Source organism: Chiroxiphia lanceolata, chromosome 1 (genome assembly GCF_009829145.1).
Source record: "Chiroxiphia lanceolata isolate bChiLan1 chromosome 1, bChiLan1.pri, whole genome shotgun sequence".
Taxonomy (NCBI): Eukaryota; Metazoa; Chordata; class Aves; order Passeriformes; family Pipridae; genus Chiroxiphia; species Chiroxiphia lanceolata.
This window is the reverse complement of record NC_045637.1, coordinates 49,380,269-49,396,045: the sequence shown is the minus strand read 5'-3', so window position 1 is coordinate 49,396,045 and position 15,777 is coordinate 49,380,269. Positions and strand designations below refer to the sequence as shown.

General features: G+C 36.0%; 1 protein-coding gene across 5 annotated transcripts in view; it reads right to left on the bottom strand.

Moving 5' to 3' along the window:
• The window catches only part of ROCK1 (Rho associated coiled-coil containing protein kinase 1), an 86,923-nt gene that overhangs the window by 36,834 nt on the left and 34,312 nt on the right, over positions 1-15,777 (bottom strand). For all 5 annotated transcript variants that reach the window (XR_004355946.1, XR_004355945.1, XM_032682205.1 and 2 more), the window contains 10 exons: positions 15,239-15,339; positions 14,275-14,412; positions 12,891-13,066; positions 10,003-10,087; positions 7,924-8,068; positions 7,506-7,644; positions 7,015-7,106; positions 6,672-6,831; positions 4,670-4,736; positions 1,065-1,153 (listed from right to left, as the gene is read on the bottom strand). Coding sequence is in view for 3 of the 5 variants with exons in the window: in XM_032682205.1 (XP_032538096.1) it covers positions 1,065-1,153; positions 4,670-4,736; positions 6,672-6,831; positions 7,015-7,106; positions 7,506-7,644; positions 7,924-8,068; positions 10,003-10,087; positions 12,891-13,066; positions 14,275-14,412; positions 15,239-15,339 (1,192 nt within the window). In the remaining 2 variants the exon portion in view is untranslated. The remainder of the gene's footprint in view (positions 1-1,064; positions 1,154-4,669; positions 4,737-6,671; positions 6,832-7,014; positions 7,107-7,505; positions 7,645-7,923; positions 8,069-10,002; positions 10,088-12,890; positions 13,067-14,274; positions 14,413-15,238; positions 15,340-15,777) is intronic.

Here is a 15,777-nt window from a genome sequence, read left to right as displayed (position 1 = left end):
AACTGCTCCTTTTTGTACCTCCCAGGTAGCATTGTCTGGGTCCTTTTTGTTACCTCTTTGAAGAGGGCTAGCTAGCTACAAAAATGCAGTGGGTGTGTCAATGTTACTGCCAGATAACCTCACTCTATAGTCCAATCTGCAGTGAATGGTATGACATACCAGAAGACACACTGTTGTGTTCTGACAACTTCAGTAGTACTGCAGGAAGACAGTTACTGAATATCCTTCAAGCAAGGTATGTCCTGCTTGTGGAAAGCAAGCAGAACGTGTGAACAGTGAGGTTGTGTTGAAGCAAGCAACAGTGTCACACAACCTAAATTCCCACCAGACCACTTTGGTTACCAGTTTACACATGAGTAGCTTGTACAGCTACACACTTTGGTCCTAATTCACAAGTCTAAATTCTTCCTGTATCCTATACCTATGTTGCCTCCTGGCATTATTTAGTCCTTCAGGAAAAGACTTCAAAAAGAGAACTGACTGAAGGGGAATTTAGTTTGCATGAATCTAAGTAAAAATGCCTGGTTATGAGAAAGTAAGCATCCCAACTGTTTGTAAGTGTAGCTGCAAGAAAAATGCAAATTCTCACATAGCTACTTCTTTCAACATGGTAGAAAGAACTCTGGAAAGCAAATAGCTGTTCTTATCTGTCAGTCACAGGGAAAAAAAAGGTTTTCTAACAAGTACCCTGTATTTAGAAACCAGCTAGGTAATTTTAATAATCTAATATATGCCACATATACAGTATCTTATCTTCAAAAAAATCAGCATGATCAGTGTGTACCTCAGTGCAATAAAACATCTGAACACAGAGATATCAGATAAACTCAAACACTCAAGTGTTCAGAAAGAATGTGTGTTACACGGGTGTCAATGAAAAGAAAACACTTTCTTCATACTGTACTCAAGAAAATTTTAGAATTACTTAAACCTGTGCCTGGAACTCCCCTGGAGAACTACAATACCATTCTTAGCGTTATTCTGGTAATCCCTAAAGCAGTAACATAGAACTGAAGTGTTAGATGTATTTAAATTATGTAAACAATTAAAGTTCAAAGTCTCACCTGCACTTTTGCTCCATTTCATCTTTCAACTGCATTTCATTATGTAGCTGTTCTTCCAACTCATAGATCATCTTCTGCATATTTTCCAGCTTTAAATACATATTTGTACATGAAAGTACATGCATTAAATTTAAAAACTTAAAAAAAGCATTTCAGAATATTCAGTTCCGCTCACATTGTATCACAGTTTACTCTCTCCTATCAAAACACTAATTTTTTACCTTATTAAAATGTGATGCCCCCCACCCTAAATGCTAAGAAATTTAATTACAAGAAACAACACTATTTTGTCATTTGCATGCACACAAAATTTTAGGGTATCATCAAAATTCACAGGGCTAAGCTAAATCAAATTCTCCTTGGTTTATGTATCTTCAGAATCTGACTAAAGATATTACTGCAAAGATATAAGAAAGTATTTTAGTTAGTCTCAAAATTTCTTCTTCTAGCATGGACATGTATTTTGCAATGCATCTTCAAGCTTCCAAAAAGTTCAAGAAGCAGAACCAGGCCTGTCAGTTACCAGCAACGGGGAGAAAATGCTCTTAACATCTATTTAGTCAGAGATCACTTTTACAGCTAGAACTGTACTAAGGTTTGAAAAATAGTAATAAACTTTAGCTGCTAATACAGAACTCATACATACTAACTAGCCATGATGATAATACAGAACATTACTGTACAGCATGTACTGTTTGCCAGCAGGATAAATTAAAAAATTCAGTCTTTTCATGTAGTCTTAAAATATCTACCTTCTACTGAATCTCTGGGCACAATAATCCCAATCCAACATCACCAAAATCCTCCGTTAACAAGACGGTTTCAACTTTGAGGAAGCTCATTAAGTCATTCATGTGTTGATTCACTATAAACCTTTCCACTGATCTTGTCAGGATTTCAGTCTATTTAGTTCTTCCATGTTTCCCTCAACGCTCTTGGAACTGCATAAAGAATAATTATATTCCTAATCTAGACTCTCTTCAAAGCAACATATTCAAGTGGTTCTGATCTTTTGCTTTCTTGTTTCCTGGTTTAACTCCAAAAAATAAAAAAAACTCAAAAAATTAGACATCTCAGCACTTACAGAGCAGCTCCGGAAAAAGAATTACTAGTGTGACATAGAACATAACACTATATGGATCAGGCAATGGTTGTAGTAAAAAATCACAGAGATGGCCTCTAAACATTGAGGAAGGAGGACCAGTACACAACACATTTACCTCCTTAGTATGAACCAATCAGAAATAAAGCAAGAAGCAAGACTACTTAAAGGCCATCTCTCCCTTTAGTAAAAAAGAACCACAGTAAATGACAAATGACAAAACAGAGGATAAAGAAGTTTCCATGTAACTGCTCTTTCATTTCTTGGCTATTCATGTTATAGCCCTTCCAGACAGGGTGCAGAGAGGAACTAAATGGGATAGATGAAGAACAGGTTCAAAAAGACATCTGGCAACTGAGGCATTTCTGTACTGGCTCCTACTAGTTTGGACAGCTATTGCATCCTCTTGCTCCTTTCTGTCTCTGGATGTTCTCACAGAGGGCTGTACCCCAAGGGGCCTATCTAAGCTTGCTGAGCAGTCTAATTATATCAGTACAAGACAACAGGCTTCCGGACTAGTTTTGCACAATCTGATATCAACAGACTAAATAATACCTTAAGAATATCCTGAGTTACAATTAACTCAGTATAAAAGCATTCCTTTAAGTTTTAGTTTGTTCTCAGCTTCCACTTTGAGTAGGAAGCAGGGGAAGAAAGTACTATAGAAAAGCCTGTATACAGCAGAGAAGTCAAGAAAAATCCCTTTGAAACTGTCATACTTTTTTCTTTTTTTTTTTTCTCTTAGTCACTACAGCATAGCGCATCTGGTTCTGCACCCTGAGCCATGAAGAAAAGCTAAGATCCAGTGCAAAAGAATCTGTTAATCTCCTCTTTCTTAATATCTAAACTGTTGACAGGTGGTTATGGTACTACTAAACCAAAGTAAACAATGAGATCTTCAAAAAGGTTTGAAATCCAGTAAAAGGATGTTGAGTTCCATTTCTGTTTAATTTCACAGTCTAATTCTGTTAAGATTTACACACTCACAAAACACAATGAATTTCCTGGAAATTTGTGGCACTCAGTCTCTCCCAGAAGACACTCAGTACTTCAAAATCAGATAGACCAGGTAACATCTTGTGTTATATTTCCAGAACTAATTAATTTGCTAACCATGTGCCAACATTACCGTTTTCATTGCAGCATGTAATGAAAGAAAAACAGCTGAGAAAGAACTGTGGGGTAAAAATACCTTGCAGTAAAAACTTAACATTTATTTAAACCTCCCTATATCCCTCAGATTCTTCCAGAGCTTCACCTCTCAAAACTGGGAAATGACAAGACATTCAAATATATCTGACAATATGGGCAGGACTGAGGGTTCTTTAACTACACACAGTTGCCTTTATCCCACTAATCATGCAAAGTCCATTCAGTAATTCTCTTCCAAGTCAACCAAAAGCCAGCACACAGTTTTAAGTATCTTCAAATATTTGAAAGTCTGGCTCTGTTTTGAAATTTTACTATATCAACAGTCAAATGCTCATGAAGAAAGAAAAAGGTGTGGAACACATCAACATACATAAAGAATCAAGACACTACAATGATTAATTAATATAGTTGCTCAATAAAGGACATAATCAGCTTCCCTGCCCTTTCAAATGTTCTCTGGATAGTGCCATATATCATTAAAACCCTTATATTGCAAGTTTAAGAGAAAACGGAACATAGATCAATATCTGCTTGTTTTCTACTCTCAAGAGAAAACATAGCAGAACATAATACTAACAAAGTAAATCATAGTCAAAGCCAAGATTTCTTTTAGTTAATTATCAATGGTTTTGACAAGTATTTTTTTCTGGAAAGAATGGAACTTTTAAAATATCAAACCACTCTAAGGGAATAGCTTGATTTACATCAGAACTTACACAGAATCCAAGGAGGCCTTGTTTCAAACACCTTAGTGTACCTTCCTAGAAACCTGACTTGTCAGGGAGCTTGGGAAGCATTAACTGAATGAATTCCTAAACGTTTCTTGCAAGGTGAACTGCTCTATAAATGCAGATCCTCATTGCCCCAACTCCCAACAGCTTGTGGGGCACCCTTGGGAAGGAGGAGAATACCCAAGCCTGGTACATTATCTGCCACCTCCCACTTGGGTTCGTTAATAGGAAGCCCAGCTCCAGAGTTAAACTGGTGGGTTGCTGGAAAGCTCAAGCTTCCCATCCCACTCACGTCCAGACTCCATGGTTGCCACAAAGCTAACGTCCATATCTGAGATATTTCTGAAGATAAAAACTGTGAATCCTTTTCCACAAAAAGAGCAGGCAGTTTCAGCTATTTTATCCAGTTCAGGAAAACCAATGTTATATAAAGTGAAATTCTGTTTTTCCAATAATTTTATTAGGCAGGCCATACTAAACATCTTGAAATTATTAATTGATTTCTCATATTTCAAACACTAAAATAATTTATGACATTTCTAACTCAAAATAGTTTATGTCCATATATGCAATAGAGTCTTTACCAGGACAAAACAAAGCTGAAAATCAGTGAGACATACCACAGTTTTGTCCACAGTGGGGCCTGTTCTGTTATCATTGGAATTTTCTGCAGAGGCAGCTAAATATCTGCAAAAACATATTACAAGTTACATTTGAAGAGTTGTTTAAAGGCAAAACTATGAAAAAAACCCTAAAATAATACAATCATCCTAAAAGATAACCCCCAGATTTATTGCTCCAAAATGTGGATAACCAAATAATAACATAATCATTTAAGCACATTTAACTAAAGAACTTGAATTATTGTAAAAGGTAAAGTAGAAAGCTGCAGTAGAAGGTCTGCAGAAAAAAGGATTTCTGCCAAATACTAATATAACTACTTTTCTTTTTTAATAATCATTAAAAAAAAAAATCTTTGCTTTCCTTGGTTACAACACTCTCATTGGCTTCCATCCCATAAATATTTACTCAGGCACTTATGCAGCAAGTAGCAAAAATGAAGCAAACTCTGCAGAGCTTGTGTATCTTTCAACAAAGTTACTAAGAGTTCCACACACAAAAAGTTTGCCCTGAAGCCAGTGTTCTTATTTTACATGTTTTCTAAAATTACTACAAATTTCTCTTCATGATGGTTCTGAAAAGTCAGGTAAATAAACACAAATCACTATTTTCAAATTCCTTTGATATCTGATGTGATTTTCTTGGCCTGATAACTAAACTGGAGAGAGTAAAGCATCTCTTAAGTGCATTAGATTATGTGAGGAAGAACTCTCCAACACATGAACTTTGGAAGATGATAATTTCAGGCTTTGCAAGAAGAATATTACAGGACAAAATTCAATTCTAGGCCAGCATTATAGTTCTAGTAAGCCTACAAAGTTATGATAGTATTTAGCAGCAGAGCTCTTCCATGACAGCAAAACCACAGTCACTTAATTCTCCAAATTCCTGATACTGTCCCCTAAAAGTGAAGATGGGGAGAGAAGAAATTCTGTTATTAACAAGCTTCTGTATGTTACTTCACCTTCTTGACAACATATCCCAAAATCTTTCTGCAAGCCAAATATTAAGACTTTTTAAAATTACAGACTAAAACGAGAGCAGTAGGTGAAATTCTTGAACTGCTAACTCACACAACCTGTATGAAAAGCCTGCAAGTCCTTCTATGCCTCACTATGCAGAAAGCAACAACAAATCCAAGTCTTTGCAGAGATGGAAAGAATTTCACCACAGGCTTGGAAAAGTGTTTCCTCTTCTATGCAAGCATGAAAACCAGATTTATTTCCTTTAAGGTTTTCCTATGCAGAAATGCTATTAAAACTAATAGTCTCTATCTGACATGGTCTAATGGAAGTTGTAGCCCATTTTAGGCCTGACTGACACCGCAATTAAAAGCAGCTTTCAAAGTAAGAAAAGGTTATTGAGATCTTTGAATGCAGCTATAGCTAACCACAGAGTCTACAATAATAATGATGGTCAAAAGCATGAATTAATACAATTTTAAATTTCAAGTCTTTCAAGTAGTAGTGAAAACTGTAAAGTATCACAATCTCACTCTGCAGTGGATGGGTACTTAAAAAAAAAAAACTATAAAGCAGAAAGTAGGCAAGTAGGAAATATTTGATTTCTAGTAAGCCGAGGTTTAATTTATCACATGCTAAAACACGGATGTAAAGTATGGAAACTTCATCTACAGCTCAGGAACAGTAATTTGCAGTATAACAAATGGACATTCCTACCCCTAATTCATGACTCTACATATACAATTCAGTGCTCTGCAGATAACTCTGCCTAGTGGATTTTTCTTGCTTAGCTTCTGCAGCATTACTATATAATTTCTCAAAGCAGAATAGGACATTCAAAAATACAGTGTGATATTTTAAGGTACTGATGCCTAGCAGTAGAGGTTGTCATTAGCAAAGTATCAAAAGAGTGTAATTTATTAGTATTCTGAATTGTTATTAAGAATCCAAATAGACTTATATCTAAATACTGGTTGGTAAGAGTCAGAGAGATTGCTGACAAAAGAATACACCATGAGCTTGCTTTCTGCATACGTACCGACGGTTGCTGTAATACGTAAATCCTACGAAAGGAAGCTGGTTGCCCACAAACGCTTTTGGTATGGGAAATGTTTCTTCCTCTCCTTTGTCTTCTTCCAGATCATCAAAATTACTAGTGTCAATGTCACTACTTAAGTCAGGCACAACTGGTGCTACAGCTAGAAAAAATGCAAAATAGTATGATAATAATCATTATATTACTCAAGTGACTAAGAAACCTATTTCCTTGGTACAGAATAAATAAAATTTTAAATTCCTTTAAATAAAATACAGCAATTCTTTTGCTAACATGACACATAAGTAAGCCAGATCACCATCTCTGAGAAGAGCACTATACTTACTGTCTCTGAGCGTTTCCCAAGCCCACTGATCATTTTTGAAGAAAAGGTGCCGTTTAATTTCTTCTACACCATTTCGTCCCAGTCTCACTTCCCTGTTAAAGACCAGTTTGGTTAAACATGTGAGATTACATAAATTATTCTGAAGGAAAGACTCATTTTAAGGCATAATATAAGAACAAAGACAATAAAACACCCCTCAAACTATGGTAAGAAGTAGACACAACTCAAAAGTTTTCATAAGAAGATGAGCACTACAGCTACATTTCAGAATACAGTCTGGTTTTAACTCTTGTCTATAAGAAGCTCTGCATCATGGACTGCTCAGGCAGCTGCCAAGTTGTTACACTCCATTCATGCTGAGACAGTAAAAATTTCACTTCTCTTGAGCAGTTTAAAAACCCACATAAAACAAATACGTACTTTCTTTCAACATGAGAAGAAATTGTCTTAGCGAAGGCTTACTTTTGTTTTGAAAAAAATTTAAGACTTACCTATCAGTTAAAAAGGCACAAATAAGGTTTTTTGCCTCTTTAGAAATGTCATTGTCATCAGGGAAAGTAAGGGAGTTCTTATGGTTCATAATCTTACTATACGTTCCAACCAAAGAATCTGCATAAAAAGGTGTATCCCCTGAAAAAGCAGAACAACAAAAGTTAAAAAGCAAAGCAAAAGTATTATAGATTTGATTTTTAATATATGAACTACAAATCAAACAATGTAAGCAACCCAGTGAACGAGAGGCAAGGCCAAATGTTTAAGAACTGTGACTGAATTTTTCTAGAACATATTCTGTAAATATCAGGATTAGTAAACCACAGTTTATGTCAAAAGAGTAATAAAGTCAAAAACGACTTTACTTTTTAAGTCTGGTTAAGCAGTGTAGTCAATTCTGATTTTCCTACTACTCACCTACAAGCATCTCATACAAGAAGACTCCAACTGACCACCAGTCACATTCTCGCCCATAGTAACCATCACCTCCCTGGGACTTCAGTACTTCAGGAGAGATATAGTCTGGTGTTCCCACAGCTGTATCACATCGTACCATACCTTCCTACAAAGAGCAGGAAAACACACAGGTCCAAATATAAGATCCAAAATGCAAGTAATTTCTAAGAGTTTATGCACCCTAAGCAACATCAACAGATCTACATCAACTTTTCTCAACAAACACTCTTTTTTGAATGGGTATTTTAATATTTTTAAAGTCGAAACTGCTACATCTAGAACAAACCACCAGATCTGTCAAACACAGTGAAAGTTACTTTAAAAACTTCTGTTCGTACCCAAGAAATAGAGAGAATTGCACCTAGGCCCGTCACACACTGTTCATGCCAATATAAACATGTCATATACTGACAGGATGTACTGTAAATAGTGAAAGTTCCTCTGTTAGCATAAATGGGTCAACATCAGGGATTTTGCTAACAGGAACAGATGAAGTACAAATTTTTTGCCTCTGACTCAATATACTTAATGCCAGGAAGACTAAATGTAGACAGGGCTTTCAAACTCTAAGTAGATAGGCTTCGAAACAGGTAACAAGTGAGAAGAACATTTGGCGTTCCTCACGCCCCTGAGAAAGGGCTGGCAGATCTGAAATCAGTCACACTGGAGCTGTCATCCAGAATGCTGAAGCTGCAACCATGCACAGTTTTCAAGCGCCACTCAGGCACTTCTGAAATAATTCTATGCCATTCCTAGAAATGGATCAGTAGAAAAACTTGCATTAAAATATATAACTAAGTAAATAAAACAAATATTAATTCAGTGTTGCATGTGCAGCAAATCCAGAATGCACCTAAATTAAGCTCCTGTGCTGAGCAGCTTTTCTTCTACAGAGTAACCTTTCTCTTTCAAAACACTAGAGTAACCAAGACTAGGCTCAAGACTCATAGGCCAGCTTTGTTCAGAGCAGTACAAAATGTAAGGTGTTGTTGACACGAGTTTACTTCAGTGATGCTAATGTACAGCAAAGTTTTGCAACATTTTTTCTATTCTTTTTTTTTTGCACATACAGCTTAAGTAGCAGGATAATGCTTTTCTGTATTTCAAAATTCCTCATTGTTAAGAACATAATCAGTCAAGGATAACTCTATATAAAGTCAAAATAAAGCCAAATTTTGTGTCAGCTATTCTACTTTAGTGGGCTGTTAGTGAGAAAACTCCTTGAATTTGTACATGTAACCTGCATTTGGTTTTCACTGTGGTCTTTTATTTATGGCAAAGCAGCCAAGTACAGTAATTTACTCAAAGCTCCTGGAATATGATGAGAACACAATGTACATACTACACTGACTCTACTAAGTACCACATATTTCAGATTGTTTTCCTCAAATATACGTGCAGGCTGACACAAACCAATCAGTTTTGTGTAGGGAACAATAGTGCTTTGTGGTATGTGAAATATTGTTGCAAAATATTTTTTAATGACCTCAGGATATATTTTTTAAAAAGAAATAATTTTATGACACCTGTTTCCTTCAGATTTTTCCTTGTGCTATGTCAGCATGCGTCTAATAAGTACAAATGGTATTCAGCAACTTGCACATCAGTTTTGATTCTCTCATTACTGACACACTACATAAAAACCATCTCACTTCTTCGCATTAACTTTTCATAACCAAAGACTTAAAGAAATAACCCTGAGGATCTAGAGACAATCAAAGGCTTGACTTCAGAAACTTTCTCTAGAAATCGGTACTCGAAGCATCATTTCTGCATTTTAACTTGTTGTTGAGTAAGATGCATGAATCACAGGATCACAGAATGGTTTGGGTTGGAAGGGACTTTAAAGATCATCTAGTTCCAACCCCCTGCCATGGGCAGGGACACCTTCCACTAAAACCATGAAGAACAGTAATGGGAACAGAGTGGAACTTTCAACTCTCCTCGTCTAGCTGAAAAGGTTTCAGTATGTTTTCTTTTCACTTTTAAGTGTGTTTTCCTTTCACAAACAGAAAAGTAAAATTACAAACATATGTTTACCTTGTTCATCTTCATACAAGTACCAAAATCAGCTAATTTTAAATGACCAGCTTTATCTAGCAGCATATTATCAGGCTTCACATCTCTGAAACAAGAAAAACATATATTTTAAAAAGTAAATAAATAAATCAATTTAACTTACTAAAACAATAGAAGTCAACTGCCTTTCAGATGCAACATTGCCAGGAAAATCAGCAGCATTAAAGCACCACCACTACCTCCATTTTTTTTCTGTTTTCTCTAAGTATCATGTCCAACACACAGACTGCTGAACTACAGCATTTTAAAAAAGTATAACAGATGTGAGAACACAGCCTTAAGTCTCCAAATTTAATAAATCTAGACATCAATCTTGAACCTCAAGTTCCTAAAAAAACACTCACTGGTTGAAGTATGAGTGAGCTATCTCAAACAGACATTGAAAATATAACTTCTTCTCTGTACCACCTCTATTTTAAGGGAATAACTTAAGAGATGTCATTTTCAGAATTCTATTAATGTGAACAACTATTTTCCTGTGACTGAAAAGCAGTATTAAGTATTGCCTTATACCCTTTTCCACAAAGTACTTCCATTATAGAACAGAAGTTTTCATAAAGTAACTGGTAAAGTGCAGCATGGTGATGTTACTGAATATACTGAAGCAGAATTATCAAGACAGCATAACATGAATTTCAGGAAAAAGTATATTTCAAAGACCTCAAAGAAGAACTCTGGCCATAACTGTCAAATCAAATGTAGTGCAAATGTACCAGTATACTCAGAGAATAATTTTGGTTGTGAGGGATTTTTGTAAGACTCTCAGTTAACTGCCTGACCAAACTATAGCTACCAAGTTAGATGCAACTTCAATGTTATATTAGCTTACTCAGGATAAAATCCAGGCAAGTTTTGATTTTTTTCTGAGGACAGAGATTCCACAACATCTTCAGGGCTCTCTTCCACTGCTTGACCTCTCTCATAGTTGAGAAAACAATTCCTAGTGAATAGTTAGATATTCCCTTGCTGCAACTTGGGTCATCCATCGCCTTTCATCCTTTTGGCATGCAAATAGTCTGGTTCCACCTTTTCTATAAAGTCCTGCTGGGCAGCTCATGACTGATGTTTTCTGTCTAGCCTGAACACTGCTCATGTTGTGAATGAAAACATAGTGCTAATCCCTAGTATGAAACTTCTGAGGAATCGCTGGTAGCTGACTGTTGGCTGGACAGTCCAATCCTTTGTTCTACCTATTCAAACTGCAACTTTCTAGTACGGCTACATCTACAACCTTGCTAAAGTCAAGACAAACAACACACACTGCTCTCCTCTCATAAGTGAAGCCCACCATCACAGAAGGCAACTGGGTTGGTAAAGCATGCTTTACCCTTATGAATTCATGGCTGTTTCCAATAACCTTCTCATCTTAGATGGTTTCCTGAGAATTTAATCCAACTGCCCTTACGCTGACCAGCCTGCAGCTCCCCTGACCCTCTGCTCCTGGCCCTTCTCAGGGCAAGACAGGTGTGCCATTTGCTTCCTTTCAGTCATCAGGAATCTCTTAATCACCGCAGTCCTCCAAAGGTGACAGAGAGTAGTAGCATAAGGCTCATGGCCAGCTCCCTCATGACCTTTGGCACATCCCACCTGCTGCCTTGGACATGTGCATGTCCAGTTTGCATAACTGGGACTCAGACTGATCTTCCTCTGCCAGAGTAATGCTTCACTCTCCCAAGCTCTGCCACTAGGCACAGGGCCCTGACAGGCCTGAAGGCAGATCTTACCAATGACAGCAGAGGCAAAGGCGGAAAAGTAATTTCCATGTCCTTTGTCACTCTGTCCCTGATCCCTTGAGCAGTGAGCCCACATTTTCATCAGTTTCTTTTCATTCCTCAGAGTTGAACAGATTAACTCCAGTGGAAAAGAAATTCAAAAATCTCTGCTGGTTTCAAAATAATCCAAATTTTCACGAAAAAAGCTTGCTGTGCTGCAGGCAACTTCTAATGCCTGCTTTCTAAAGCTTGCAATACACATGCACAAATGGTTCATTCAGCCAGATAATTTATCCATTAGATGCAGCATAGCTACATAATTAATGATGCTCTAGATCCTACTCAAGCAATGGATTAGTAGTTTGTTTTGCTTTGTGTTTGTTTTTCTGCAAAAGCTTACATGCTTACACTGATCTTGTGACCAAATCACAAATTGAAAATTTATATACTATAGAGTATACTATATGCTACTCAAGCTCTTCCTGTATTTTCTGTTGAAAAAATTACTCTTCTGCTCCCAGTTAATGCAATTAAAAGCTAACAACAGATACAATTTCAAATATCAAAAAGGAAACTTCTCTACCTATCTGAGAAGTGACTGCATTTCACTTCAGGGTAAGTGCAGATGAAACTAAGCTAAGTCCCTTTGCTCTGCATCTCAATTTTCCATCTTGCCCCTTACAAGAAAACATATGGCTGGGAGATTTTCCTCACATTGTTCACAGATTCTTGTTTCATGGGTCACTGAGGCTTCAGATGCCTAGCAGAGAATTAATAATTCCTAACAGCGGATACTACTGTGATCAAATTCCCAAAACAGCTTTTTCTAATCAAAAGAAAAGAGCTATTTCGGGGCCAACATGCTTGTACCATTTTTATTCTTGTATCTCTTGGTACAGTGGAACAATTTTATTACTCCCCAACACTGGCCTGCTGAAAGCCTTTACTTTGACTGTATCTCCTCAGATTTTAAAGTTTCTGATGGTAAGAACTTTTGAAGCTGTAAGATGGAATAATTATGAAATAATAACAAAGTACTAACATCATAAATATTAAAACTGCCTAAACAAACTAAAGTCATTCTGGCAGCACCAGGAATAAAACCTCACCATGTAACAACACTTTTTAGTTTCTCACCTGTGTATAAAACCCATTGAGTGAATTGCATCTAATGCAAGTACAACTTCAGCAGTGTAAAATCTGGCCCATTTCTCTGGAACATCGTAGTTACTCATTAAATTCACAAGGTCCCCACCAGGCATGTATTCCATCACCATGTAAAGGTAACGGTCATCTTGGAATGCATAAAATAACTGTAAAAGGCAAATAAACAAAAAATAAGTCACTGAATATTCCAGTTATCTTTAATGTTTTGCTTGTTGGAAATCAAAGGCATTTCTGCACAAACTGATTTACAAAGCAGCAGAATTCCTACAACTACTGAATCAACTTTGCATCATCTTGCAGACCTCCTAAAAATAAATTAAGCTCTAGAGTGCATTTCAGACAGATCTTCCATCCCTTTATATTACAATGGGAGAAGTCGAGTTCTGGTTACAAGTTAAGGTTAGTCAACTTGACTTAATAAATCTTGAGATCAATTCAAAGAATGTTTATTACATAAGAAGGTAAAATGCTTCTTTCTCACTAGGATGGTACTTGACAAATATGCAAACATGAAACTGTGTTGCAAACATCTGCCTGATTCTATTTGTATTATCACTAAATGTTTATTTTTCTATTGTCGACATATTTATTGTATAGAAACTGAGCCTAAATTTTATACAATTAAATAAAAATATTTCCCTTAAAGTTGTCAATGCTCTGTTCAACAGAGCAGACTTAAGTCTCTTAACTTAAAATTTTACGAAATTCATAGAAGTTTTATTCTGAACAATCACACCCAGACAGACAGGAATGCAGTACTTTGACTTAGATAAATCTTGAATGAGATTGTATAATTCCAACCTAACAAAAGAATTTATATGCTTAAGGGTAAGAACAGTTTAAATTAACAAGTTGACGTGTGTACACAATGCATAATTGGTTCAGGTACGCTCCTTAGAACCTCAAAGGCAGCACTGCTTCCCAAAAAACTGTCAGTGGTAACACTGAAATGAGGGAAAAATAACCAGAGCGGGCACAATTTGCAGTCAAAGATACACAAAGAAATTAGAATATACGGAAGCTGTATCTTAAGCATATCTTTCTGGTATGTTGGATGCCTCAAAGAATTACTACAGAGCAGACTCACCAATATATATCTGGCAAAGAGCTTTAATAATAAACAGAATAGCTTAACATCTTGTAAATGTTGTGACAAAATACAGTTTTGAAGCAAGTGTAGCATCTGCTGTTTTGTACAGCATTCCTAATGTCAATAATGTATTTCCCTAACAGACCAATAAAACAAAAAAAAGACTTTGAAATGCAAAAAAAGAAAACATGCAATTCCAAGGTATGCAATGTTGTAACCAAACTATTCTATAATGAAAATATTTGAAAAAGAATATCACTATACCTGAACAACCCAGGGACTATTAGCAAAAGCCATAATATCCCTTTCTTCCCAGAAGAATGCAGAATCTGACCTTTTTATCATCTCAAATTTGCTCAGAAGCTTCATAGCATACACTCTCCTTGAGGATTTATGCCTTACCTATGAAGACAAATGTGACATACAGAACATATTAGTTTGCCATATTAACATATAAAGAACATCACTGAAAACATCACTTTTCCTGCTTCACTATTCAACATGTTCTATAAGACTCTTCACATTTTTATAAAGGATTATATACTGTAGGCCTACAAAATAATTACATTCCATCATCTGACAAAGCACTACTTTTAAAATACTTGCTGGAACTATTTAACATAGAAGTCCATAGGCATAACAGTTGCTTATGTAATTTGTACGTGTCTTTAAAAGGACAAATACTGGCACCTGTTAAATACTACAAAGTTAAAACTACAAGCATTTTCCAGAGTTCGTTAGTAGATGTGCATACTTCCTGCCAGATTTCCAGTTTCTTCCACCACCTCTCAATTAAATAAAGCAGGATGAACAAGCCTGGCTGCTAACATATCACAAACAACAGACATCTCTCATGTGTGAGAACTATGTCCACAAAAATCTGGTGTAGTCCTTGAACTGGCAGAAACTCTTTTAGTCCTTAAGACTTCTTCAAGTGTCCATGTAAAGAGTGGTAAAGGTTAATTTTCTTGATTATGAGGAACAAACATTCCATTTTATTTTAACAGAGAAGAATGACTACAATGCAGAGCAAGTACTTGTGCACTTGGACAGTACTGAAAAACTACACTTTCAAAAGCATTTCCATGAGTTATTAAGAAATAAAATTTCACTGAGCTAAAGGCTTTAATATCGTAAGACTGCATCTTCTGAACCCTGTACTCAGAAACAGATGCATGAGCAAACACTACAGAATACAGTCAAATGCACAAATAGAAACTTAACTTACCAACTGAACCTCCCCAAATGCCCCTCTACCGATCACCTTCACTACTTCATAGTCCTCAGCTTTCATGCGCAGATCTCTCATTTTATTTACCGTGTCTTTATCTACATAGAACAAAATTCACATTTCTTATATAATCAACTTAATTAAACCCAGTCATCTAATTTCATTTTTTTCATAGTTTTTAAGAAGAAGTACTGCTCAAAGAACCCACCTTCCTACTGAAAAGTTCTCTGCAGAATGCATGACCTCATTCTCATTACCACAGTAACCAAAACCTGACATAAACATAATGCAAGGACTCTACTGTACAATCACATTGCAGATCTTAATTTAGGAATTTATTTAAAAATAACTACCTGCAAAAAAAAAAAGCTATACAAAAATTTCATATCCAGCATGATCTTGTTGTAAGATCATCAGCATAAAAAGATTATTTCTGAATAAATATACAACACATTTGGGAAAGTATCAGAAAATACACTACGAGAAACTTGACAAAATATTTTTTAAAAAAAAAAAGCTTTCACTTTTCTGCACTT